This window comes from Barbus barbus, assembly GCF_936440315.1.
Source record: "Barbus barbus genome assembly, chromosome: 38".
NCBI lineage: Eukaryota > Metazoa > Chordata > Actinopteri > Cypriniformes > Cyprinidae > Barbus > Barbus barbus.
Window position 1 is genome coordinate 2,547,293 of NC_136716.1, and position 25,743 is coordinate 2,573,035.

Genomic DNA, 25,743 nt, shown 5'->3' on the forward strand with positions numbered 1-25,743 from the left:
GCTAGAATAATTACATTTATCATTTTGATGGCAGATTGTAATCCAGAAAGCATTATGCGTTATGAATCACATGTGAATGAAATTAAATTATATTCCAGTTTTAAACGTGCTTCTGATTACAGATAGCCTGGGATTGCACAAGATTTGTATTTTAAAGAAAACCAGTTCGAAGGGAGCATCAAACATGGCAGACTTGTTACTTGTTCAGATGACAATATACAGTGAAAATTCTGATTTGGGTCATATATTCCAAGACGTAGGCTCGAATCTGTGATTACTAAGTAGGGCTGCACGATTAATCGAAAAAAATCACGATCTCGATTCATACATAAATGCGATCTCATTTCTAAATGACGGCGATTCACTTCCGTGTATTTCCCTGCATTCAGATCATGCTGCATTCACGCGTTATTGGTCACTCACACAATAACAAAACACTATTAATTCACCAATCAATCATAAATCTTGATCACTTTTCTCCTCTCCCTCATTGGCCACGTTCTGCTGTCACTCACGTGACGTGTAACAAGGCGGCAGACCTAAACGGAGTCAATAGGCGCGTTTGCAGATGATCACCGTATGACACCAAAGTACCACGAGAGCGATAAGAAAGCAGTCGGATCCTATGCATTCAAATCGCTCTTGCGGTACTTTGATGTTATACGGTGATCATCTGCAATTTGAATGTTTGTAACACGGAAATGATGATACTGTGTGGTAAGGGTTGTCACGATACCATAAAAATGTCTTACGATACTATACCAGCTGAAGTATCACAGTAGCAGTATTGTGTTAATTTAAAGTTCAATTCCACAAAATGAAAGAATTTCATAAATAAATAGATGTAAATGAAAACAGACAATATTTTTCTCTGAATACTTAATGTGAATGACTGGCTAATGTTATCCATGAAATTATCTAAAAACTCATCTTAGCACTGCACAGAAGCTGCATGAAGTGACATTTAGATGTGGCATTTACACATTTAGACAATTTATAATTGCATAATGATATGAGATTAATGTTTTAAATACTATATTCTGAATATAGAACTATGTTGGAAAATAACCTACTTTTAGATGGAAAACTTAAAACGGCCAGCAGGTGGCAGCAGTTTGTAATTGAATCACTGAGTCATTCAAACGATTCTTTTAAAATGGCTGAATCCTTCAGGAGCGAATCATATGACTGTTGATGAATGAATGGCTAGTGAATCAGTGATTCGCCCAAGCCGATGTGGATTTGGATTCGAACACAGAGACGAAACAAAAACAGCACTCCTGCTTGTGTCATATTGCCGAACTGTCAGGAGCATTTTTGCTCGCATATCTTGAAATTTCCAAGTTAGCAGCATGTATATTAAAACATAACATTATAAATGAATACAAATATATAAGGATTGATAAGAACCAAGTGCAAAGCTGCTATGTTGATGAATGGAATTGAATTCGTGATCGTAAAGATGCTTCCAGAAACAAACTATTACACCTGTTCTAGTAGTGGTCAAATGAATAAAACTGGGAGAATACTTTCTTGTAAGATATTATGATGTTGAATAAGTGATGCTTGAGCTGCTGTTTTTTAAAATGACATCAGACGGTCTGAATCAGACCCTTTCTTCTGATAAACCCCAGCATGAACAACGACGTGCAACTTCTCATTGCAAACTGAACTGAAGTGTCGGGAAACACTCAATACCATATAAAGCGTATACACAGCCTGTACTACACAGAGCACAGCAGAAAGACATTTGGCAATCAACTTGTAATGTTTAAGCTGGCATGCATGTTCAAATTAACGTTTTAAACAGTGTTCCTGCCGTGCATACAACATATTTTACGGTACTACCGTATGGACGATACTACCGTTTAAAAAAATGCAATGGCACCGCGGGTATTTTTAAGCTTTAGTATCGCGATACTACAGTAGTACCGGTGTATCGTGCAACCCTACTGTGTGGTTGAAAAGACTGTGAAGCTGGTTCATTCATGACAGATGACAGCTGCTCTCTTTAGGTCAGCGGCAGTGCAAACGCAAATTAAAATTTTCAAATCACACTGACTGGTGTGATCGTACGCTGCACGGACCAACCAAGTGATCACAACATTGCTCGCACACGTCAAAGGTTGAGGAATGAAACGGACGAATCATTGTAATTTAGGAATAGAATAACGTTAGTGTTTGAATCGTGTTCGCGATATTTAACGATCTCTTGCAACCTCTTGACACCTCTCTTGCAACATGTTTAGCTATCACAGAAGTTTTGCCTGAATGATGATCAGATTCACTGTTTTGGATCGCTGCATTTAATCTGAGAATGCACGTACAGAATGATGCGTTTGGTGTGTGATAGAGTCAACAGTGATAGCACATGCAGCGGCAGCCTCCCCCGGGTCCTAATGCCCGCTCAGTAAGGAGTTTTAATTACATATTGGGTGCTGCTGGCCTACCTCTAATAAAATGAAAGCAAAATACACAAATAAGCCTAATATTTAGACAGTTTCGGATTAAATAAAGCAGTAATTGATGCCATAAAATCATGAGTATGTTTTGATTTAAAGGTCAGAATCTATAGCTTACATGGGAAAAAAAAAATCAAAATCACAAACATGGCACTTAAATAATTTTATATAACTGATTTACTCAATGTGCAATATGTTATATTTTTTAAACAAATAAGCTATAAAAGATTTTCAGAATTTTTACAATTCTTTTGCTTTAGACAATTTACAAATGTTAAATCTTAAAATAAAATATTAAGGTTACCACAGCATGATCTTTCTTAAAAAAATAAAAAAAAAATGCAGCGATTGAATGTAGTTTATTTATAGTTATTTTCAAATCTTCAATGTACTGTCATTATAAAAGAACTTCATTATTTATTTAATTCTAACAAATAATTTCTTATTTAAAAGTAACCAAGATTAAAATTAATTTGCTTATAATTTCTGCACAGGTTGTTTCCAAACAAAAGGAAATATATCAGTATCTTAATCGGCTAACGGCCAAAATGAGTTGAAAAATATCGGCAAAATCCAATATCGTGCATCCCTATTTACCACCACTGAATGTCAGTTTTATTTGTGCATTTTTATGACATTACTTGTATGATTATAAGTACTTTTTAAAATAAAATCATCTATTTAATAATGAAATAAAACAACTGTATGTTAAGAACTAGATAAAAAAAGTTTGTCGAGACAAACTTTAAGTTTTGATGGTTTTCAGTATGTTTGAAGTTTAAAGTAGTTTGACAAGCTTAAGGCAATACAGTCGATAGATAGATGGATAGATACATAGATAGATAGATAGATACATAGATAGATACATAGATAGATAGATAAATAGATAGATACATACATACATACATTAGACAGACAGACAGACAGACAGATTTTTCTTCTATCCCAGCCCTCCTCATAAGTACCCATAAATACATCTTTGAAACAACAGAGGATACCTGGGGACCAAACTTAGCCGTTTTCCTCTCTGGAAGAGGTGTGGGATTGGAAGCAAAACAAAACACAGCTGTGACTCCAGCATGTGAGCAGCGGCACACCCCTGCGCTTTCCTTCCTCTCCCCAGCTTCATGTCTAACCCTACGGCCCCACCGGCCGCATCACGTTTAACTCCCAATTTCCTCCCAGGCTGAATCCTGAGGGCTGCCGGCGGTCCACTTTATCCCTGCATCCCCTGGACGCACTCGCCCTGAACTTCTACCCCCCACCTAAACAAACCCAGCGCCCACCCCAGGCCCAACCGCAGCTTCAGAAGTGGGAGCGACCTCTGGGAAACTCTACTCCACTTTCCCAACACGCAGTTCCTTTCACAAGCCCCCGTCCCGCCCGCTCACAGCAGACCTCCTTCTGCATGGGAATCACACTGGGAGTTTCAGGCAAGACCTTGAAGTAAAAGACAACTCTGGAGGTCAAGTATAAAGCAAAATGCAATAAATGTATGATTCCTGTTGCTCTCACAATGAGATCAGTAGGAAGCTGGAATATATTCTAGCAATTTATTTTCTGCATCAAGCTTCTAAAGAGGTCAACAGTCTTGCTTTCAAAATCAGAAAAATAAATGTAAAATTTGGTCCTGTAGAGCTAATAAAAACCAAATCCCATGAGCTGATCTCTTTTAATAGACTCGATGCACGATTGCTTTCTCATTTAGCCACTGCGACTTCAGGTGCAGAGCAGTGTATCGAAATTGGGAGAAATTTAAGCACAAAATTAAATCTTTGACGAAGTGTTACATGAAAGGACAGAGCAATACTAATACAATCCACCTTCACAAAAAAGATTTTTAAAGCGTCCGGAACTGTTAGGTTTAGGTTTTCTGGAAATGTCAGGTTTAATACAATATGCTAAAATGTTATGTTTATCACAGATAATTTTATATATACACAATGCCCTTCAAATGTTTGGGATCAGTAAGATTTTTGATGTTTCTTTAAAGAAGTCCATTATGCTCATCAAGGCAGCATTTATTTGATAAAAAAAATAATTTAATAATAAATTGTATTATTTAAAATAAAGGTTTTCTAATTTAATATATTAAAATTAATGTATTCCTGTTATGAAAAGCTGAATTTTCATCAACTATCACTCCAGTGTTCAGTGTGACATGATCTTATATGTGACAAATATATTCTACAAATAAGAATATATATGAAAATATGACATAGAACTGCATAGAACTAGAGTTTTTAGAGGAAATGCATTTAAAATCAATTAAAGTCAATTCCACTGAGCTCGCTCTGGAAGGCCTTGAGAGAAGTCAAGGGCATTCTTAAAGGAATGAGTCTGTGAAGATTACAGTATTTTGAAAGCCTTTTACCCCCGGGGTAAGTAAATGACTATGTGCTGCCAACATTTCCACAAAGGAACTGTTTGACTCAAACATCCAACGTGCACTGCTACGTTCAACTTCCTCTGTAAATTACATAGAGGAACAGATAAGGTAACTCAATTGTGTACGTATATATTTTAACGTATAGATTACATATATCCACAATAGTCAACTTTCTAGCTATTAAAATTAAGGTAATTTTCAGACTTGTAGAACATTTGCTTAGTTACGAAACAGGAAGTTAAACTGTTACAATGTTGCATTTTTTTCTTGATTTGTTTGAAAAGTGTTTATGCAGTCACATGGGAGTAAAACTGTCCATTTATTGGTCAGAGTGCACCTGTTTATGTTCCTCATAGTGTCTTAGATCAAGCTGGATTGACAATCAAGCCTGGTTCGTTGAGTCGGATTGCTTTTTCACCAAACCGAACTGCTCCACAGTTGGTTTTCAATCGGACAAAGACCACCTCATTTCAGGAGATCTCGGACTGATTTTTTGTTCCATTTTGATGCAGATCCAAGAATAGCTGCTGTGTTCATATATGCCAAAACAAACAAAACTAAAGGAGGAAATGTGCCAGATTGAGAAACAAGCCCTAAGAGGCACCATCTCTGAAATCGGAAAGTTATGATGATAAACTACATTTGACAGTTATTTACTAATCAACAGAATAAGACATTTCAAAATGCTCAAGGCGTTCTTGGCAAAATGGAGGCAAACAATTGGGACTGGAATATTCTGCTTTGCCAGGTAACAGAAAAGATGATGCAGAAACATCTGACACATGGAGTTTCTGATGTCAGTTTGATCAGTCATAACCTTACGTAACTCACATCAAGCACGCATGTTTGACCATATTCGATGAGCTCTGTGTAGATCAATGTTTATATATATATGAATAAAAGCCAAAATTAATTCTGGACTTGGATTATATTTAATACTTTTTATGAACTTTGAGTGACAAAGCTTTGATTGAATATACTTTCAACGGAGGGAATGAAAGCTTTCAGGAACGATATGCTGCAGCCCTAAACATTAGGGGTGGGAGGAAAAAAATCTATTCACGCGATTCTTTTTAAAACGACATCAAAGTACCGCAAGAGCGATTCGAAAGCATGCGGAGCCGTCATTATATATAGATCAGTGGCAGCCGTCTGCTCTCTGTATCTCTCGGTGCTTTGATAACGTCATACAACGATCGTTCTGCGTGTGCAGTGCTGCTGCATTAGATGACGTCATATACGTTTCAAGCCGCCGTGAGAAAGCAAAACCATGACGGAGGCAGAGGATCAAACCTCTTCCAGAATTCTTTCTGCACCTTCCCGTTTTGAATCCCAACTGCTGGGAAAACATGACTAAACATGACTGAAACGGTATGCAAAGTAACATAGCACTTTATTTTATTTCAGAAAGTGTTTTTTCTGCTCATTTTGTTGAACATTTGACTATTATATTCATGTGCAAGTTCAGGGTTTTGGTACTTGAAAGTTTCAGGGTACTTTAAATATACACTGTGTATGTGTATGCTCCTGAAATAAACGTTTAGAAAGATGTGATTGTTTTTGTTAATTAACTATTTTCCATTGTCTAGTCTTTAATAAGCAAACAAAAATCACAATAAATTGTAATATCAAATCGCAATAGTGACTGCTAAGATGTGTGTGTTTTTTTTTTTTTTGAGAGTCTGTATATTAAGTGTTTCATTCAACATTTTCCCATGGTCTAGAGTTAAAAACAAGAAACAAATCGCAACGCAGCAATATCGAATCGCAATACTTGTAGAATCTAAATTCTTAAAATAAAAGAAATCGCAATACATATCGTATCAGCACCCAAGTATCATGATAGTATCGAATCGGGAGGTAAGTGTATCGTCCCATCCCTACTAAACATAATGGCTGAACCATCGCTTTAATTTACATTTTATATTAAAAGTGGAGAATGCACTTGGTCTAACCGTATGTTCGAGCCTAATCGGAACATTTGGTAATACTGTTGCCAAAACAGAAATAAAGAAATCATGAATGTCTGAAGATGACTGTTAGACAGTACCAGAGCCCAAAAGGATTTGATTTAGGAATGAATATTGGGTCATTTTAGTGATGTAATCCATAACAATGACTCATGAATCTGGCACAGAACGGGTTAACCTTTGGTAATCCACAACACACACATGCTGGAGGATGCTGACGGCTCTGAAGAGTATGGGATCAATTAAAACAACACAACAGGCCCTTATGGTCTGAAACTTTTCCTCTCATTCATTCTCTTCCAAGAGCTCATATGGAAATATGGTCACAGTTTGTGTTTTCATGCAATCAACCAAAGCTTTCTTTCACTGAATAAGATAATTAGAGGGTGGAAAATACATTGGATTTTTAAGAAATGGACTCCAACATGAGCTCACATCCAGAAACGCACGGAAACGGCCAATTATTTCCCAATCTCCAGCAGCAAATACCTGTAATCCTGACAAGGTTTGAAAATGCTCTGGCGTGCATTTCTCAAAAGAAACTATGGTCGCAAGTTCCACCATTTCCAATAGAGTTCAATGGAACAAACGACCACATTAACTAACAATGCTTTTGGAAAATGCACCACTGGTTCTGACAAACTTCGTCGTATAATTAAAAGTTTCCTAAAGCAGAAAATAATGCCTTTACATCTTAGAAATATTCACCTGGAAGGTTTTTACATACAGACAATGTACAGAACAATGACCAAAGTGGGTGTTAAATGGTAGCCATATTGTAAATATAGTCAGCTGGAACGTGACTGGCCTTTAATGTCAAAATAGTTGAAACAGTTTTAGTTGTTGTATCAACACGGTTTAACACTGAAACAATATTAAGTGCTACATAGTTGTAAAAGGCTACCGAAATACTTCTAAATCAAATCTGAAATTTTAACAAGATCTGTATGAAAAACAAATGTTGAAACAATGTTGCGCTTTCAACACAAAACTGAAATCATTTCAACAGTGATTCAGCTTTGATCCATGAAATACATAGGTTTATTAGACATATAAATATTCGAAACACACATTTCATTAAACTTCATTTTATTAAACTAAATAATAGCCATCCTTCCACTAGATTTGAATATATAGGCTACATAAAAGGACGGATTTTATTCGATAGATAAAATATTCGTGTGCGATTGGTTTGGACAGAGCGGCTGGAACGCGCTTTTGACCAATCAGAAATCAGGAGTAGATCTCTGCTGACTTCTGATTGGTCAATAATTTACAGCGTTCCTACCGCTTTAGGAAAACACACATACAGTAAATACATTAGATCAGTCAAAAGCATCCTTGAAGAATCATTAACAATAAAAGTACCTGCATGCGCCAGTAAAACACTGTAAAAAGCCTCATCAAAACCCTATCATGACATGATCAGTTTAAAGTTAACAGGACTAACCCTTTCTAAACAAAATGAGCCTAAAAGGCTGATTAGTGCTCAACGCAAACCGATCGATAAAGCGCTGTCAGCTGATGGAAATAAATTGTCAGTTTCACTGAGTCACTACAGAGCAAACTGCATTGTTTCCGTTCACATGAGTGATATAAGCATGATCTGACTGGAACCAGCCGTTCATACCTGATTGAGATCCTGGTCCGTCAGCAGATGCAGCTCTCGCGGCTTGAAGCAGTTCTGACATTTGCTTTTGTTGAAAATGTTCGCTTGAAATTTCCTACACGTGTTTTCCTTTGCACTAGACATTTTATTCCTCTATTTGTGCGCGTCTCAAATCCCAGCAACGAAGAGAAGACAGACAGCAATAATCCCGACGCTCTTTCATCCGATTCTTGACACGGTCGTCATGTAAAACATGGTAACAGCAGCTTTACTCCTCGAATCTGCTTTGCAGCAGCCAATCCAGTCAGAATGGGAGTAGTTTATATAAGAGTGTTTTGGCTGATGTGCTTGAGTTCATGGCCTGGTCTCACAAAGCGACTCTCTAATCTCATTTCTGCGCGAATCGATGCAAGCGGTAAACAAAGCGATTATTTCACGCGTTCCTCCGGTTAAATGAAGCTGGACCTTCTAGGAAGCGATGGAAGAAAAAAAACGCTGGTGAGGTATCCTGGTTTTCAATCCCAATGGCAAATTCTCTCTCAGGCTCGAAGTTTTCACGCACTTCACCGCTAGCGTCAGTTAGCTCGCTAATGAAGCCTCTCCTGCTCGTTTAACGGAGCATTACAAATCCCAATGTTCGGCGAACCTGACATGTTATCCTCCGCCGGTACCGGGCATGTCTTAGCTCGAACCTTACGGCTCTGCGAGCTGCGATAAACGCGTCGTTTCGAAGCTTTTCCAGGCTAGCGAGGGACAGTTTACTCTCCCCTCAGTCGTGCTCGAGCTTTCCCAATGGAGGGAGGTCGCGAGCTCGTAGATTTGCTGCTGGGATTTCATCTTCTCTCGCGAGAGTTCGAAGCGCGAGAGCAGGACGGTCCCGGAGCGAAGATAGACATCTATGGCAAGCCGTGTTAACATTTAATCTATAAGCCGCACTAGTATCTAATGTAATGTTACTGGTACTTATTTTTTAAATACTAGTATCTTTTCCATTAAGTACTAGTACTTAGTCATTAACTACTAGTGCTTATTCTTTAGGTACTAGTGTCTTTTATAAAGTTACTAGTACTTATACATTAGATACTAGTACTTATTCTTTAGATACTAGTACTTATTTCAATAGTGACTAACTATTATATTGTTACTAGTAACAAATAATTTTTTTTTTTTTTGCCATGGACTTCTATGGGGATCCTTTTTTTTCTAAATAAAGAAAATGTTTGTCTGAAAACCATAAGGTTCGGATTTTGTGTGCCCTGTACAGAACATTAATGTAAAACATTCAGTGTCTGTTGCACCAGTGTTATATGCAAAAACATTAACGTACAGCCCTGATATGATATTTATTGTTTTTACTGGAGGAAAAAGAGGAAAATAACAGATAATAAAATTGGTGGCCACTAGAGGTCACTCAATGACCAACAAACACATCAGACTACTATGTTTATGTAATTACAGTGTTTACAAAACTGACAACATAGGTTTTCTATGTGCTTGTGTACAAATGAGTGTTTCTTTTCTATGTGGTTTCCACAAAAAAGTACATTCATCTCCTTTCCGTTTCTTGTCTAATCTCTCTCCTATATGTTGCTGGTTCATTAATATTCAACATACGATTAGCATACTGGGCAGAAATGCTCATTTTAAAAGTACTAGTATCTATTAAGTTCAGGATATCTCTGGTCTAAAAAGTTACTAGTAACTAAAAAATAAGAACTAGTTCTATTTTGTCTTAACAAGAAGAGTATAAGTAAATACTAGTCACTATTAGAATAAGTACTAGTATCTAATAAATAAGAACTAGTATCTAATGAATAAGTACTAGTAACTTTAAAAAAGACACTAGTACCTAAAGAATAAGTACTAGTACTTAATAGGAAAGATACTAGTATCTAAAAAATAAGTACTAGTAGCATGAAAATAGATTTATAGATTAAATGTTAATACGGCTTGCCATAAGAAATCCACCCTGTGGACAGTACTGAACATATGCACGATTCAGTACAAAAGCAGTAGCATATAAATTAAAAATTTAAATAATGCAAATTAATATGTAAATCTTTCTCAATGCTTTCCTGTTATTTTCTATATGCATACTAAGAGACAAAACCTTTTCACAAGAAATTCCAAAGCAAAGGTTTATCTTTGTAATTGCAATCACATATTAACATCATTCACGTCTATACAATATAGTAATATTTGAAAGGATGTTGCTTATTTTATGGGATATTGCTTGTTATAAAATGTTTGATTCATTCATTGACTGAATCCATAACAACAGAATCGTATTTCAAGAACTCAGTAAAGTGAACATTAATTATTTGGTTTCATCTTTTAATTTAGTTTAATATAATTTGATCTTTGCAGAATTAAAGTGTTTTGCTTTCATAAGGCACTCGATAATTAAATATTGAAAATTAAATATATACTTTGAAACTGTTGTTTATCTTTATTGTGTAATCCAGTAGGTTTTATAAACAGTTGACCCACAAATTAATCCTGTAATATGTTAAACTGCTTATGTGCACTGTAAAAAATTAACTAAACAAATAAATAAATAAAGGCTTTACAAGAAAAACATTTCAAAATTCCATGTTTAAATTCAATGTGTTATTTGCTGTTTCTTTGTAAATAACTTTACTTGTAAATTCTGAGTGAAAATTGTTTCTGGAAAATTGTTTATTATTCAGTGCAACAGCATAAATAATGGTGCATTTTAACAATATTTTACATATGCACTATCAATAAAATAAAATGTAAAAATCTATTAAAAAAATATATAAAATGTGTACATTTTAATAATATTTTACAGATGCACTATCAATAAAATTAAATATAAAAATCTATAAAAAAATATACAATTTGTACATTTTAATAATATTTTACATATGCACTATCAATAAAATAAAATGTAAAAATATATTTAAAAAATATATATAAAATTTGTACATTTTAACAATATTTTACATATCTAAACTAAGTTTAATTATTCCATCTTAGAAACATTGCCAAGCTTCTAACAATGTTCAATGTTTTAAACATTGCCCTAAATGGTTTAGCTCCTGCGTACCTAACTCGTCTTCTACCACGCTACAATCCAACCCGCTCCCTAAGGTCGCAAAACTCTGGACTTTTGGTAGTACCTAGGATAGCAAAGTCCACTAAAGGAGGTAGAGCTTTTTCACATTTGGCTCCCAAACTCTGGAATAGCCTTCCTGATAACGTTCGGGGTTCAGACACACTCTCTCTGTTTAAATCTAGATTAAAGACACATCTCTTTAGCCAAGCATTCACATAATGCATCTTATAATCTTGTACTGCAGTTATATCTGATCAAATGTACATTATTATTATTCTTTAGCTTGGGTTGAACAAATCATTTTTGCTTAGATGGAACAGCAGCTACGCTAATTATGTCTCTATTTGTTTCTCTGTTGATTAACATCCTGTGGTAACTCAGAATTACAGAAGCTTCAGTCTGGATCCAACCTTTAAATGATCTGAGATGACCGAACACCTGAGAAAAGATGATGCCAACCCCTCAGAGGACCTCTGAGGATGCCAACACTCAGACAGTATACATAATTACCAAATTTTGCCATAAGTTAAATATATTAAGGTTCTGCAATATATAAATATATTGTGGAAACTTAATTTCCTGTAGAGCTGCTTTGCAACAATTTGCATCGTAAAAAGCTCTATACAAATAACCTTGAACTTGAATATTAAAATGTATAATTTTGTACAATGCAATATAGAAAGAACCTCAAGGTAACCTTGAATGCCTCTCTTCATGCCTGAGATAGTATTCACAACATGCATGAGCCGTCAGTTTCTCAGCCACATGCTATTAAAAGAGCTGTGGTCCAGACGAGTTCCCTGGCTGCCACTGGCTCTGAATGAACAGGGAGGACGGCAGGCTTCAGTCTGCTTTCCTGACCGGAAAACAACACACATTTCCATCGAAGGCTGTCTTAACTCTTTACACACACTGTAAGTACACTGAAAATAAAACAGATTACGGTTGCCTGCATGTAGGTTAGTGCGTATGCTGTTGATTGGCACTATATATCAGTGCTGGTCAGGTAGTAATCTATCTGTGACACTGTTGCTTGTGTTGGACTTGGAAATGTTTTGTTAAAAAGCAACAAAATGGTTGTTGGCTAAATCACTGAATGCAGTAACAGTGAGAGAGGCACATCTATTCTCTTCATGTATGTCCAAATATGTGCTTCTTGTGTGTCCAGTGTCAGTGGCGAGAGCTTGGCTATTTATAGATCTTGTCCTCAGCCACACTTTTATGGAACTAGTGACACACATTACTGTATACAGCTGATCAGCATTTGTTAAACCAATAGTTCACACACAAATAAACATTTGCTGAAAATGTCCTCACCCTCAGGCTTTCCAAGATGAGTTTGTTTCCTTTAAAGTTCACCCTAAAATGAAAAACCGCACCATTAATTGAGACAAAAGATTCAATGAAAGCCAGTGGTAATCGAGGCTGTCAATCATTCTGCTTAACATCTTCTCTTGTGTTCTGCTGAAGAATGAAAGTCATACAAGCTTGAAACGTCATGAATGATGAGAGGATTTTCATTTTTGGGTGAACTATTCATTTAAATGTAGTCAAGCCAATAATATTGACTTGTAAAACAATGATACTGTAGCATCTGTCACAGTGCAACAGGAAGTGTTCATCGCACATTTCATGTGTCTCCAGTTTAGAAAGTAATGCAGGATCATTTATTGTATGCTCACATGCAAAGGTTTTATTTTAGTTATGAAATGAACTCTATTTTTCTTGGTTTTCAGAAGATGGAGCTCCCATCGTTTATGGTGCTGCCGCTGCTGATCGTGGTTTTTGCTGGAGTTTACTATGTTTACAATGAGGTCATGCGCTTCATGTCCAAGTCCATGGTGCGGAACAAAGTTGTGGTGATCACAGACGCCGTGTCCGCAATGGGAAGTGGTAATGCTTAATTAAACTTCTATTAATTACTACTTCACCACAAAATTAAACAAAGCCAGTATAAAACTTGGTCAATTTTTCTTAGTGTGAAGAACATTTAATAATGTCCAGTGAAAAGGTTCCATGGATATTGGAGGTTCTTCATGGATCCATATAAATTCTTTTTATGTTTTATGGGAATATTTTATGATGGTTCACCCAACTTTTTTTTTAATTTGACAATTTTTTAAAATTGTCATAAACATGCTGCCATGAGTAATTATTACATTTTTAAATGGAACTAAAAAGTAAAATTATGGCTGTAATTCGACATTAATCATTAAAAACACCCACTACTAATTTCAAAGATCAGTTTTTCTCCATATTTATAAAATATTCTTGTTTAAACACAAATCTATAAAAATTGTTTATTTTAAAAACTTTTTTTAACATAAAGTAGCATTTGATCTGTTAAACATTTCAGAATGTAATACTTTTGTTAATGTTAATAAATGGAAGCAAAACCAAGGTTTGTTATCATAGCATATTATTTGGAGTAGGCTATATGTGTACAAAGTGTTCTGTACAGTTCAGTGCGTGATGGGTTTAAAGGATCTCATCAATTCATCTGTACAGAGGACAAAGAGCAGCCAGTGTGAGTCTGAAAGAAAGCAGAGAGCATAAAGACTGATAAACCGTGAGCTGTGTGCTTTAAGACTGATGGGATTGTGGGGGTTTCTGTGTTGTGATTGGGTCAGCAGACACTTTTGTTGTCTTTACAGATATTCGTCTCTGAAAGGAGCGAGCAGATAACACACGTTTTACTAAGGATAGACTGCATTTCATCACATTATTTGCAGGTCCTCCATTCTTTCTGCTATTGTAAAAAAAGCTAGTTCATGCATTCATGACCTCTAGACTGGACTATTGTAATGCACTGCTAGCTGCTTGTCCTGCATCTTCAATAAACAAGCTACAGTCCAAAATGCAGCGGCTAGAGTTCTTACCAGGTCAAGAAAATATGATCATATTACTCCAATTTTACAGTCTCTGCACTGGCTACCTATTCAGTTCTGTATCATTTACAAAATATTATTACTTGCCTATAAGGCCCTAAATGGTTTAGCTCCTTCGTACGTAACTTCTCTTCTACCACGCTACAATCCAACCCGCTCCCTAAGGTCGCAAAACTTGCTATTGTACACTACTAAAATGATATTTTTTGCTCAGTACTTTTGTCTTGTTTTCCAGTACAAATATCTAAACATTCTTAAATCAAGATACATTTACTGGAGAATCAAAATAGCATAAGATATTAAGAATTACTTTCTGAAAAATGTATTAAAATAAAGCGAATTCATGCTTAAAAATGAAAAGTAAGCTAGTTTTTACTGGAAGCCCATTTCCAGCACAGGATAAAAAATAAAAATAATTGCAATCTCACAGTTTAGATTTTTTTTTTTTTAGTTTGCAAGTTTATATCTCGCACAAATTGTTTATATCTTGCATTTACTTCGCTCAATTCTAAGAAAAGCAAGAAAAATGTGAAATGAATTTTTTTTTTATCCTGGCAGAAGCCTTCATAAATTTCACCTTAAATTAAGTTTATTTTTTCTGACCTCAGTGGCATATATTTTTTGTGTTTTCAGCAAAAAACTCACTTAATTTTAAAACATTTTTTCAGAAAACAATTTAATATATTAATATATATATATTTTTTTCTTTTTATTTCTTTTCTTTTTTTTTTGTACGCTATATTAGTGTTCCATTTTGGCCCGACTTGACTTGCATTGCGTGTATCCTCCACTGAGAAGGGATTTCCATTTCTCCAGTTTTGTCATCCTCTGATCCTGTCTCGGTCCTGTGTTTGTCAGAATGTGCCAGACTGTTTCATGAAGGCGGCGCGAGGCTGGTTTTGTGCGGGCTGAGCTGGGATAAGCTTGAATCTCTGTATGATTCTCTGTGCAGTGGATCAGACCCCAGTAAAGTGAGTATTAAACCACATTATTAGACCTACAGTCCCAAAGTAAGACAGAAACCATCAGCAAGCCTGTCTCACTCTCTTCACTTTCACTATTTTCATAGTTCAGGCCGTAACCGTGTCTCTGTCAGCGTTTCTTCCTCTGTCATGAACAATGGCAGGATTTCCTCCTGACAGCCGAATGTCCACGAGTCTCTTAAAATACTGGTCCTCTGCTGTTTCAGACAACATGTTGACTTCATTTATTTTGTCAATCATACTGCCATGAGAAATGTTGCATTTTTAAATGCTATTAAAAAGCAAAAACCTATTAAATTATGGCTGCAGTGTGTAAGGCCAGTAATCATTAAAAGCACTCAGTACTAATAAGATCAAAGAACACAGCAGAACATATTTTTTTCCCAGTTAAAATAACTTTAAAACAAAATAAAGTTACTTGAGAGGCAAAACTGTATATACATGATGCTGATGCTTATGCTAATAGTGCACCAAAACAATTCAAATTTTTCTTCTTCTTTCTCCAGTAAACATATCTAAATATAATGAACTTATCTGCTCACCAGTGCTGCATGTATATAATCCAAGATACAGTAAAAGCAGTAATATTGTATATTATTAGTAATAAGCTTAAAACTGAATAGCTTTATAACTGTTTTCCATCTGAATGTTCACACACACACACACACACACACACACACACACACACACACACACACACAGAGAGACATGACTGACCTCCAAAATAATTCTAAAAGTATTTTTTTCAAGCATTAATGTGGCATCTGGCTTCCTACTATCTATACTTCCTGTTTCAGACTTTCACACCCAAGCTGGTACTGCTGGACTTCAGCGATATGGAGAACATTTCGGAAGTGATCACAGAGATTGGAGAGTGTTACGGCTGTGTGGATGTGCTGATATGCAACAGCAGCATGAAGGTCAAAGCACCGGTGCAGAATCTCTCTCTGGAGATGGACAAAACTGTCATGGACATCAACTACTTCGGGCCCATAACACTGGCCAAAGGTAGACGGCTGCAGAAACACAGCGAGGAAAATGCCGATGATTTATTGGCAGAAAGAATGTTAAAGCGCTGCTTGTTTTTGTTGCAGGCATTCTTCCATTAATGATCACGAGACGGACGGGTCAGTTTGTGCTGGTCAACAGCATCCAAGGGAAACTGGCTCTACCATTCCGAACATGCTGTATGAGTCACTTCCATCACTTGCTCACCAATGGATGCTCTGCAGTGAATGGGTGCCGTCAGAATGAGAGTCCAAACAGAATCAAAATAAAAACATCACAATAATCCACAAGTAATCTACACCACTCCAGTCCATCAGTTAACATCTTGCAAAGCAAAAATCTGTGTGCTTGTAACAAACAGTGTTTTTTAACTAAAATACGAGTCCATAATCCATGATAACACTTCATCCAGTGAAAAGGACGTCTGGTCTGAATCAGGAGAGAAATCTGCACAGATCAAACACTGTTTAAAAGCCAAAACATTTCTGAACAAATATGTGACCCTGGACCACAAAACCAGTCTTAAGTGTCAATTTTGTGAAACAGATTTATACATCATCTGAATGTGGACAATATTTGGCCGAGATACAACTATTTGAATATCTGGAATCTGAGGCTGCAAAACAAAATCTATTTATTGAGAAAATCACCTTTAAAACTGTCCAAATTAAGTTCTTAGTAATGCATATTACTAATCAAAAACGAAATTAATATATTTACAGTACGAAATTGACAAAATATCTTCATCGAACATGATCTTTACTTAATATCCTAATGATTTTTGTCAAAATAAAAATATTTTGACCCATACAATGTATTGTTAGCTATTACTACAAATATACCCGTGCAATTTAAGACTGGTTTTGTGGTCCAGGGTCACATATGTGGCTGGATTTTGATGTGAGAGACAACAGGAGATTGGCTTTTTCACTGGAGAAAGTATTGTTATAGATTATGGATTATATGATTATATCATATTTTAGCTAGAAGCAATGGTTTGAAGTTGAAAACATCTTAATGATGGATTTGTTTCTCACAAATATGCAGGTTTTGTCTTTTGAATACGTTAATTGATGGACTGGAGTGGTGTGAATTACTTGTGGATTATTGTGATGTTTTTATCAGCTGTGTGGACTCTCATTCTGACGGCGCCCATTCAAATTTAGCAAAATATGCAAATAAGGTAATAATTAAATATGCACTACTTTGCATCTGATGTGTTTTCAGATGCCGCGTCCAAGCATGCAGTCCAGGCGTTCTTTGACTGTCTGAGAGCAGAGGTGGAGGAGTACGGGATCTCCGTCAGCACCATCAGCCACACCTTCATTAATGCAGTAGCAGAGAACGGCTCTCCCTCCCAAACGCCGCCCACCAACTCCCTCTGGGCCTGTGAGTAACCCAACTGGCACTGAGTCACAGCAACGCTCAGTTATCCAAAGTATTAGTGTAGACTTGTTCATTATGTACAGTAAAAATGTTGACAGACACCCTCAGATACATCTGGTTCCTGACGTCCATGCTACACTAATTGCATCACACACCTTCTGTTTGCTAATCTCTGTCGGTGTCACGCCTTTGCTTTGGTCCAGAAACCTAGTGAGAAACCAGCCTGTGTAGACAGGACTTTAAGGCATCGTAGGTGCACTATAGAGTTTTGCCAGATGGGTAGGTATAGGCTTGGTTTTGACAGAAGTGTGATTCGTAAATTTTTATTGAAGTAAACATGAAATACTTAAATATATTAGATTACATAAAAAAAAAAAAATATTTATATACGTATATACTGTATATATATATATATATATATATATATACACACACACACTGTATATACACATACATATCCAGTATATATATACACATTTAATATACATATATTACAATGAAGAAAATGTCAATCAAGCAGTTAAAGTGGCACAAAAAATTATGTTCAGATGACTTATATAATATGATATATATAGTATATAAATACAATATTTACATACAGAAAAAATACAAAAAATCTATGAAAGATTTTATTTTATTTTATTAGTTGTTTATTCATTCATTAATTTTAATGTTTTTCGGGTGTTCAGGTTTTTTTTTTTTTTTACATTTTTGCACGTTTTGACCAATCAACAGCCTGGAAAACATTAACCTAAACTAATTTCAAAATGTCCTTTTGAGGATTTGATTATAAATATATTTGATTAATTTCTCATAGGTATTGATTAAAACACAGTTCAAACTAATTAAAAAATTAGCTGGTAGTAATTAACCCAGTATTACTGTCTATTTATGCTTATTAGAGTATCATATTGTTAGGTTAGCAGCTGCCTGCTAAAATCCGACTCTGTTCTATTTGTATGAAGCACAGACTGGTTGTCTATGTAGATCGTTCCAAATCTGTCTCTAATATGGTTCCTTAGAAGGCAGCAGTCTATAGGCAATACATAGCAAGGGCTGCTCTTCAGGTTTTGGAGCAGATCCACTGACTTCAGTCTTGTTCCAGACATCTCCAGTAAGTTGAACACTCACGGCGTGACTCCCAGCAGTCTGGCCCACGAGGTCGTGAGGACGGTGAACCGGCACAATCGAGAGGTCCTCCTCGCCCATCCTGTGCCGTGGGTCGCCCTCTACATCCGCTCGCTGCTGCCCAGCTTCTTCTTCTCTGTGATGGCCGCCGGCGTGAAGGACGGAGCCATGTTTATGTATAAAATGTTGTATGAATCAGTATGAATGATAGGCTATATGAACAAGCCCCTCAGTAAAAGCCTTCAGAATATAGGAATAAGACCGTAAAGTTTGCTGTAAGAGAATTTTTTTTTTTTAAAGAATTGAAATATACAGATGCAAATAGATAAACTGCAATAAAATAAACACTTAAATGTGCATTTCGGATGTTTTATTTCCTCTAATCTGAAAGACATGATATGGAAGTGAAATAGTCTAAAATCTCAAAATTCACAAGTGAAAAAAAAACTTTTGCTGTTGAAAATGATTATTCTTCATCCATTTAACTTGCAAAGAAGATCAGCTAAAATAGTACAATTTAAATGCTTGTGCTTTCTGTCTTGTTTCTTCAATGCATCAAGTTTCTAGAGATCATATAAAGCTGCGGTGATGTGACTTACTATCAGAACCCAGTGGCACCTAGTGATGAAACAGCAGCACTGTTGCACCTGAAGATGGCAGTAAGCACAAGCCAAACACACACTGATGACTGACATACACCAGAAAACAGTACAAACATGTGCTTGATGAGGCGTACTGATATTCACAGAGTCAGGCTTTCATAAAGCATATAAATAATACATTTAATACATGTCTGTTATATAATTAAACTAGTGTTCAAATTGTTATTGTCACATATTGTAAACACAAAAACAGGGTTTTATAGCTATGTTATGGTATCATGATATTAGAGACAATCAACTAACATTGCAAAGCAACTTAAATCCTGGCCTGTTACAACATTGCTGTCAACGGCCAAAGTACTGCGGCAAATGAGCATGACTGACCAAAAAATGATCTAGCCTAATAAACATACAATTACATTTTTTTTTGCTGTTTCATGTGTTTCAAATTGATTTACTGTTTAATTTAGCTATAAAAGTAAATTGAATGGCCCTATCTGGGTATGTTGTCACAAAAGGTCAGCATGAGTTCAATGAACAATATCTTTAATTCTGCGCAATAATGGTGGAAACAAAATACTTTTTTTTTTGTAGCCAGCACTTAACATGCGTGTCTACAGAAAACACCCAGTTAACAAGGAATCTTTTCACAAGTTTCACTAATAAGTTATATGAATATTATAACAAAACATTTGTATAGTCAGGGGTGCACATAAGTTTTTCAGCCTGCTTCTCATATCATTTATTGATATATACATTTCTCTATTAATTGCTCTATTTATTTATATATTTATCTGTGTTAATACATCACCTAAATTTCATACTAATCTCTTTTACTGTATGTTATTATAGTTTACACCTAATACAAAGGGTACTTACATATACTTACCTGGAGTGGTGAGATCCATTACTGTAAGTCCATTTACAGCATCCATCCCATCCTGTAACATGCAGATAAACCAGAGCTTAGATCATAAATTAATGCTAGAGGGGAATAATAAATTGAATATATTTTCGAGAGACTTATTACCAGAACCCGGTGCTCCACCCAGAACTTGGGAAGAAGGAAATCCTAGGAGGGTAGGGGGTGCTACATATGTAATCAGGGCCGTATTAAGACCTCACTGGCCCCCGGGGCTATGACTTACTGCAGGGCCCCCCATCGCAATAATGACATATATATGGCTTTAAATAGGATTTTTATCCTATCAACATTTTTGATGCACTGAAATGTCATAATTCTTGTTGCTAATTTCAGTATCACAAAAAAATAATACTAGCCTAAGTAAAACCAAGCTTACCAAAGACAAGTAAACAGTCATGAATTACAAGAGAAGATACATAAGAAATCGACCTATACTTGAAAAACTTAAAGCACTGAATAAAAAACATATTTTATAAAGTAAATATACAAATAGATCAAATAGTCGTCACTGTATAAATTGAATATACATTAATTCTTACTTATTTTACAAAAGTGATTCAGTCAAGGACAGGGAGTGATTTTCCTTCTGATGTTTGATTTACATTATCGACACAAATGGAAACAGTAGCGTATATTAGGCTGCTTTCGAGGAATAGTTCACCCAAAAATGAAAATTCTGTATGAGTTTCCTTTTATTTATTTATTTAGTCATTTAGCAGATGACTAAATGTCTTGGTTAGCCTAACGCAGTACAGATAATTATTATTATTATTATTAATTTTTTTATTTTTTATTTTTTTAAATAAAAAGACGTATAGATAAAATAAAATTAGAAAAGAGAGTGCTAGAGTTAGAGGGTCAAATAAAGATGGAACAGATGAGTTTTTAGCCGTTTCTTGAAATTTCAGCTGCTCGGATTGAGTTGGGCAGGTCATTCCACCAGATGGGAACAGTTAATGAAAAAGTCTGTGAAAGTGATTTTGTGCGTCTTTGGGATGGTACAATAATGCTTCGTTCACTTGAAGAACGCAAGCTTCTAGAGGCACATAAGTCTGAAGTAATGAGTTTAGGTAAAGGGGTGCAGAGCCAGTGCTGGTTCTGTAGGCAAACATTAATGCCTTGAGTTTAATGCGAGCAGCTGTTGGTAGCCAGTGCAAACTGATGAACAGAGGCGTGACGTGCGTTCTTTTCGGCTCATTAAAGATTAATCTTGCAGCAGCATTTTGGATTAATTTCCTTCTGCAGTTGAACGCAAAAGAATATACTGGTAACCAAACAATTGCTGTATGACTTTAGTTTCATAATATGAATAATTAAAAAAATAAACACCACTGGAGTCAATGGGGACCAGAAAACTTCTGGTTATGAACATTCTTCAAAATATCTTATTCATACAGGTTTAGAACAACTTGAGGCTGAGTAAATGATGACAGTATTTAGTTTTTGGGTGAACTATCCCTTTAATATCTCATCATACAATGCCAGGATCTCATATAGCCTACTACTGCTTCATATAGAGTTTCAGACTGTGTTTAGTTTTTTCTGTTAAGTACTTAAAGCTCTGAAACAAAGGACGGCTTACTTTTTTTTTTTACCATTTGCATGTATGAATATGATATTTTACCCAAAAATAAAACAAAGTTGACAACATTTAAAAAATAATTGAAATCACATTTAAAGAAAATATATCCTGCACAACAAATGGAGGAATTGTTTACATTTTTACTGATAACCAACTATGAATATCAAACCAGAATTTAGAAGTAACATCTCAGTAAAAGAATAGATGATCAAAAGAATAAGAAAAACCACATGGGTCCACTTAAAATGTAAATCTTTTCTGTATAAAATCACTAACAGGGTAAATCCTAAACATTGTGTAATGTGTCTCCTTAACCTTTGGAGCAACTGTAAGATAAAAGGTAACAGATTTATCCCTTACTGAGGGCTCAACATCTCTCAGGAAATAGCACTGATAATCTCCTGTAGCTACGTTTAAATTCTTTATAAATAATTTTGTTAATATACACTTATTATGGAAGAGACATATTTAATTGCTTGTTTGGTACACATAATTCACTGATCATTTTAAAATAAGCTTTTATCTTAAAAATAGGTTCTCTCAACGACAACGAGGACATGACAAAAAATAGGTGAATCATATTTATATAATATTTTATGTATTTAGGCTATTTATTTATTGAAGGGGCGGGGTCTGGTTAAAATTGTGAAATATCATTGCAATTTAAAATAATGGTTTTCTATTTTATTATACTTAATAGATTTATTTCTGTGATGCAAAGCTAAATTTTCAGCATCATTACTCCAGTCTTCAGTGTCACGTGATCCTTCAGTGTCAACGTCGGAAACAATTGTGCTGCTTAAAGTTTTTCTGTGATATTTTTACAGGATTGATTGTGTCAGAGAGTCACAGTCTCCATCCTCATCAGCACTTCCATAAGAACCACACTCTCTCCGACACTCATCGTCCAGTCTACGGGTCATTCCACTGAACAGTCACCAGACTTTTGCTACTGACCTGTATCTCCACGATACCTGAGAAAGAGACACTGATCAGTTCCCTGCTGTATACTCTGTATTGGACTATTATTCAAGTCACTCACCTGCTTCGATCACCTCTCCATCTGCATATTGTCAATAAACACTCTGTATTGCTTCTTACCTGCTTCTCCTGGCTCTGTTTGTGACAGATTGATTGAATCCTGGCAGACTATTATTCAAAATATAGAAATTGTATCAATTTAACATTATTGCTTAATAGGCTATTTTTTTTTTTCAAAACGAAATGAACAAGTGCCGTCCTTTTATTCTTCAAAGAATCCTAATATTATGTTTTAAACGTAAAATATGAGAGGCGCTTGAATATGCCTGATTAATGTTCAGTTTATGTATTTTTCTATGTATTTGTCTATTATTATTTCACAGCAACAGACTCAGATTTAACAGATGATTGCGATGGACGGGTTGGCCATCACTGATGTGCTGTTGGCTATGTAAAAGATAAAAACACAATAACCCCCAAATGTAAAAAAAAATTCAAAAAGGATTTCATAAAACTAAACGACATGAGTATACCTATAAGCAATGCAAACTTCACTAAAGGATTCCTTTCGGAGACATGTTATTTATGTTATAGACTTTTTATACTTTTATGTTACCTTTATAATTAGTGTAATAAAAATAAATGTCTAAAAATATGTTTAAATTATTATTATATATTTATATTTAATATGCACACGATTAATGTATATTGTACACGTTAGCCGGGGGAAGACAAGGCGCACTAAAAATTGCAAAAAAAAAAAAAAAAACAGACAGACGCATTTTTTAAATTTTTTTGAATAGTTGACATTTTTACTTCTCAAAAATTGTTCTTTGCATGACCATTTCCAGATTACGCCAGAACGAAGTGAAGAGACGTGAATGCGGACATTAGGCGTAGGGATCACCTGATAGATGCACAGGTCCTTCAAAAGTAAAATATAAAATAAATGCATTTCATTGGTAAAACAAATTCAAATGTGACGTTTCAATCTTTAATGGTAGGCTACTGCATAGAATTTAGGAAAAGTTCCACTAAATAATAGCGCTAATAAGTGGGGGGCATGGTGGGGCCTTGGTGATCTGCGCCATCAATGACCAGTCAGTCTACTACACATCCAATCACGGGCCCCCTTTGCTCAGCCCCGCCTAGCCCAATGGTTAATGCGGCCCTGTATGTAATAACATTGAGAGAAAACATTCTGAGATCAACATTCTCTAAATATGTTATTTATACTTGATGAACGTTTTTATAACGTTCTTAAAATATTAAAAAATAAACATTTAAAGAACATTATATCTAGACTGAAAAATTAGTTCTAATGAAAAAACAACAACAACGACGTCCTAATGAAGACAAGAAAACTGGACATTTCAATGTTCTTGGAATATTACTAATAAACATTTAAATAAAGTTAATAAAACATTGCAAAAAAAAATCACTTTATTTTAATGTTCAATTCTTGATATTAACAAACCATTAACTGAGTTTTGTCTCAATACACTCCTAATTTGCTGCTTATTAACAGTTAGTACGGTGGTTAAGTTTAGGTATTGGGTAGGATTAGAGATGTAGAATATGGTCATGTTGATTATGTGCTTTATGAGTACTAATAATAAACAATAGGCATGCTTATGAGCAAATAGTTAATAGTGAGAATTTGTCCTCCTATACTGAAGTGTTACTGAAAGTCTTTGTAACCTTTAATTAATTAATACTTTTTTGGTTATTCAAATGGCAAGTGAAAACTCCATTATTTTTCTATCTTTTTCAATTTAACAATTTTTGTAATGGACATGTTACTCTTAAATGTTCCCTAAATGTTCTGAAACAAGTAATAACATTGAAAAAAATTACACAAACATCCAATTAGAAGAACCTCCAACTAAAATGTTTCAGAAAAATGTTCACAAACAATAAATAATGTTTTTGTGGTAATATACAGTATATATATATATTAAATGTTTATTCTAACTTTAAATGGATAGTTCACCCAAAAATGAAAATTCTGTCATTAATTACTCACCCTCATGTCGTTCTAAACCCGTAAGACCTTCGTTGATCTTCAGAACACAAATGAAGATATTTTAGATGAAATCTGAGAGCTTTCTGACCCTCCCATAGACAGCAAGGGAACTACCACGTTCTTCAAGGTCCATAAACGTAGCAAGGACATTGTTAAAATAGCCCATGTAACATCAGGGGCTCAACCGTAATTTTGTGAAGCTACGAGAATACTTTTTGTGTGCGCAAAGAAAACAAAAATAACGTCTTTATTCAACAATTCTTCTCTTCCATGTCAGTCTTTGACGCGTGCTCACGAGAGCACCAAGACGCATGTATGGTTGGGAATCAAAAATCGATTCCGATTCCAGAATTGGATACTTAAGGTCAGTGTAACGGAACTGGCGGAAATGGAAACGGAAAAATAACAGGCAGGGTCAAAACATCAGCAAGCGGGTATGGCACGGGCAAGACACAAGAGTAATCCAAGGGCATGCGTGGGTCCTCCATCGGCGAACAATATCCAGAGGGCTTGAGAAGAGGGGTAGTCCGATAACCTGAGCAATAATCCAAACAAGGTATACACCGAGTCCGAAACGGTGAGACAAGGGTAAATCCACGATACAAGGGCAGGAAACAGGAAACGAGACTATAAACAAAATAAACTAAACTTAGAAAACACAGAATGGCTCGGTAAGGCAGCTAACACTTGGAGAGTGCTAAATGCAAAACAATACTCGGCAGAGA

General features: G+C 35.5%; 2 protein-coding genes across 6 annotated transcripts in view; one reads left to right on the plus strand and one right to left on the minus strand.

Annotated features, from left to right (window-relative positions):
- The window catches only part of LOC306858076 (myosin phosphatase Rho-interacting protein-like), a 53,825-nt gene extending 44,596 nt beyond the window's left edge, over nucleotides 1-9,229 (minus strand). For all 4 annotated transcript variants that reach the window (XM_079398465.1, XM_079398466.1, XM_079398467.1 and 1 more), the window contains exon 1: nucleotides 8,452-9,229. In XM_079398465.1, coding sequence (XP_079254591.1) covers nucleotides 8,452-8,574 — 123 coding nt within the window. In that variant the 5' untranslated portion in view covers nucleotides 8,575-9,229. The remainder of the gene's footprint in view (nucleotides 1-8,451) is intronic.
- A 3,017-nt stretch (nucleotides 9,230-12,246) lies between these two features.
- Nucleotides 12,247-23,110, plus strand: LOC306857943 (dehydrogenase/reductase SDR family member 7C-A-like). Of its 2 annotated transcripts, XR_013783183.1 has the most exons (9): nucleotides 12,294-12,423; nucleotides 13,246-13,402; nucleotides 15,256-15,368; nucleotides 16,178-16,388; nucleotides 16,475-16,567; nucleotides 17,616-17,777; nucleotides 18,880-19,072; nucleotides 19,397-19,561; nucleotides 22,839-23,110. XR_013783183.1 is itself a non-coding variant. In XM_079398234.1 (7 exons), exons 2-7 carry the CDS (start codon nucleotides 13,249-13,251, stop codon nucleotides 19,104-19,106), a joined length of 960 nt encoding a protein of 319 aa, XP_079254360.1. In that variant the 5' UTR covers nucleotides 12,247-12,423; nucleotides 13,246-13,248; the 3' UTR covers nucleotides 19,107-19,165. The 2 variants fall into 2 exon arrangements, 1 of the variants encoding a protein (XP_079254360.1); XM_079398234.1 differs by lacking the exons at nucleotides 19,397-19,561; nucleotides 22,839-23,110 and having other exon boundaries at nucleotides 12,247-12,423; nucleotides 18,880-19,165.
- Nucleotides 23,111-25,743: the final 2,633 nt, after the last annotated feature.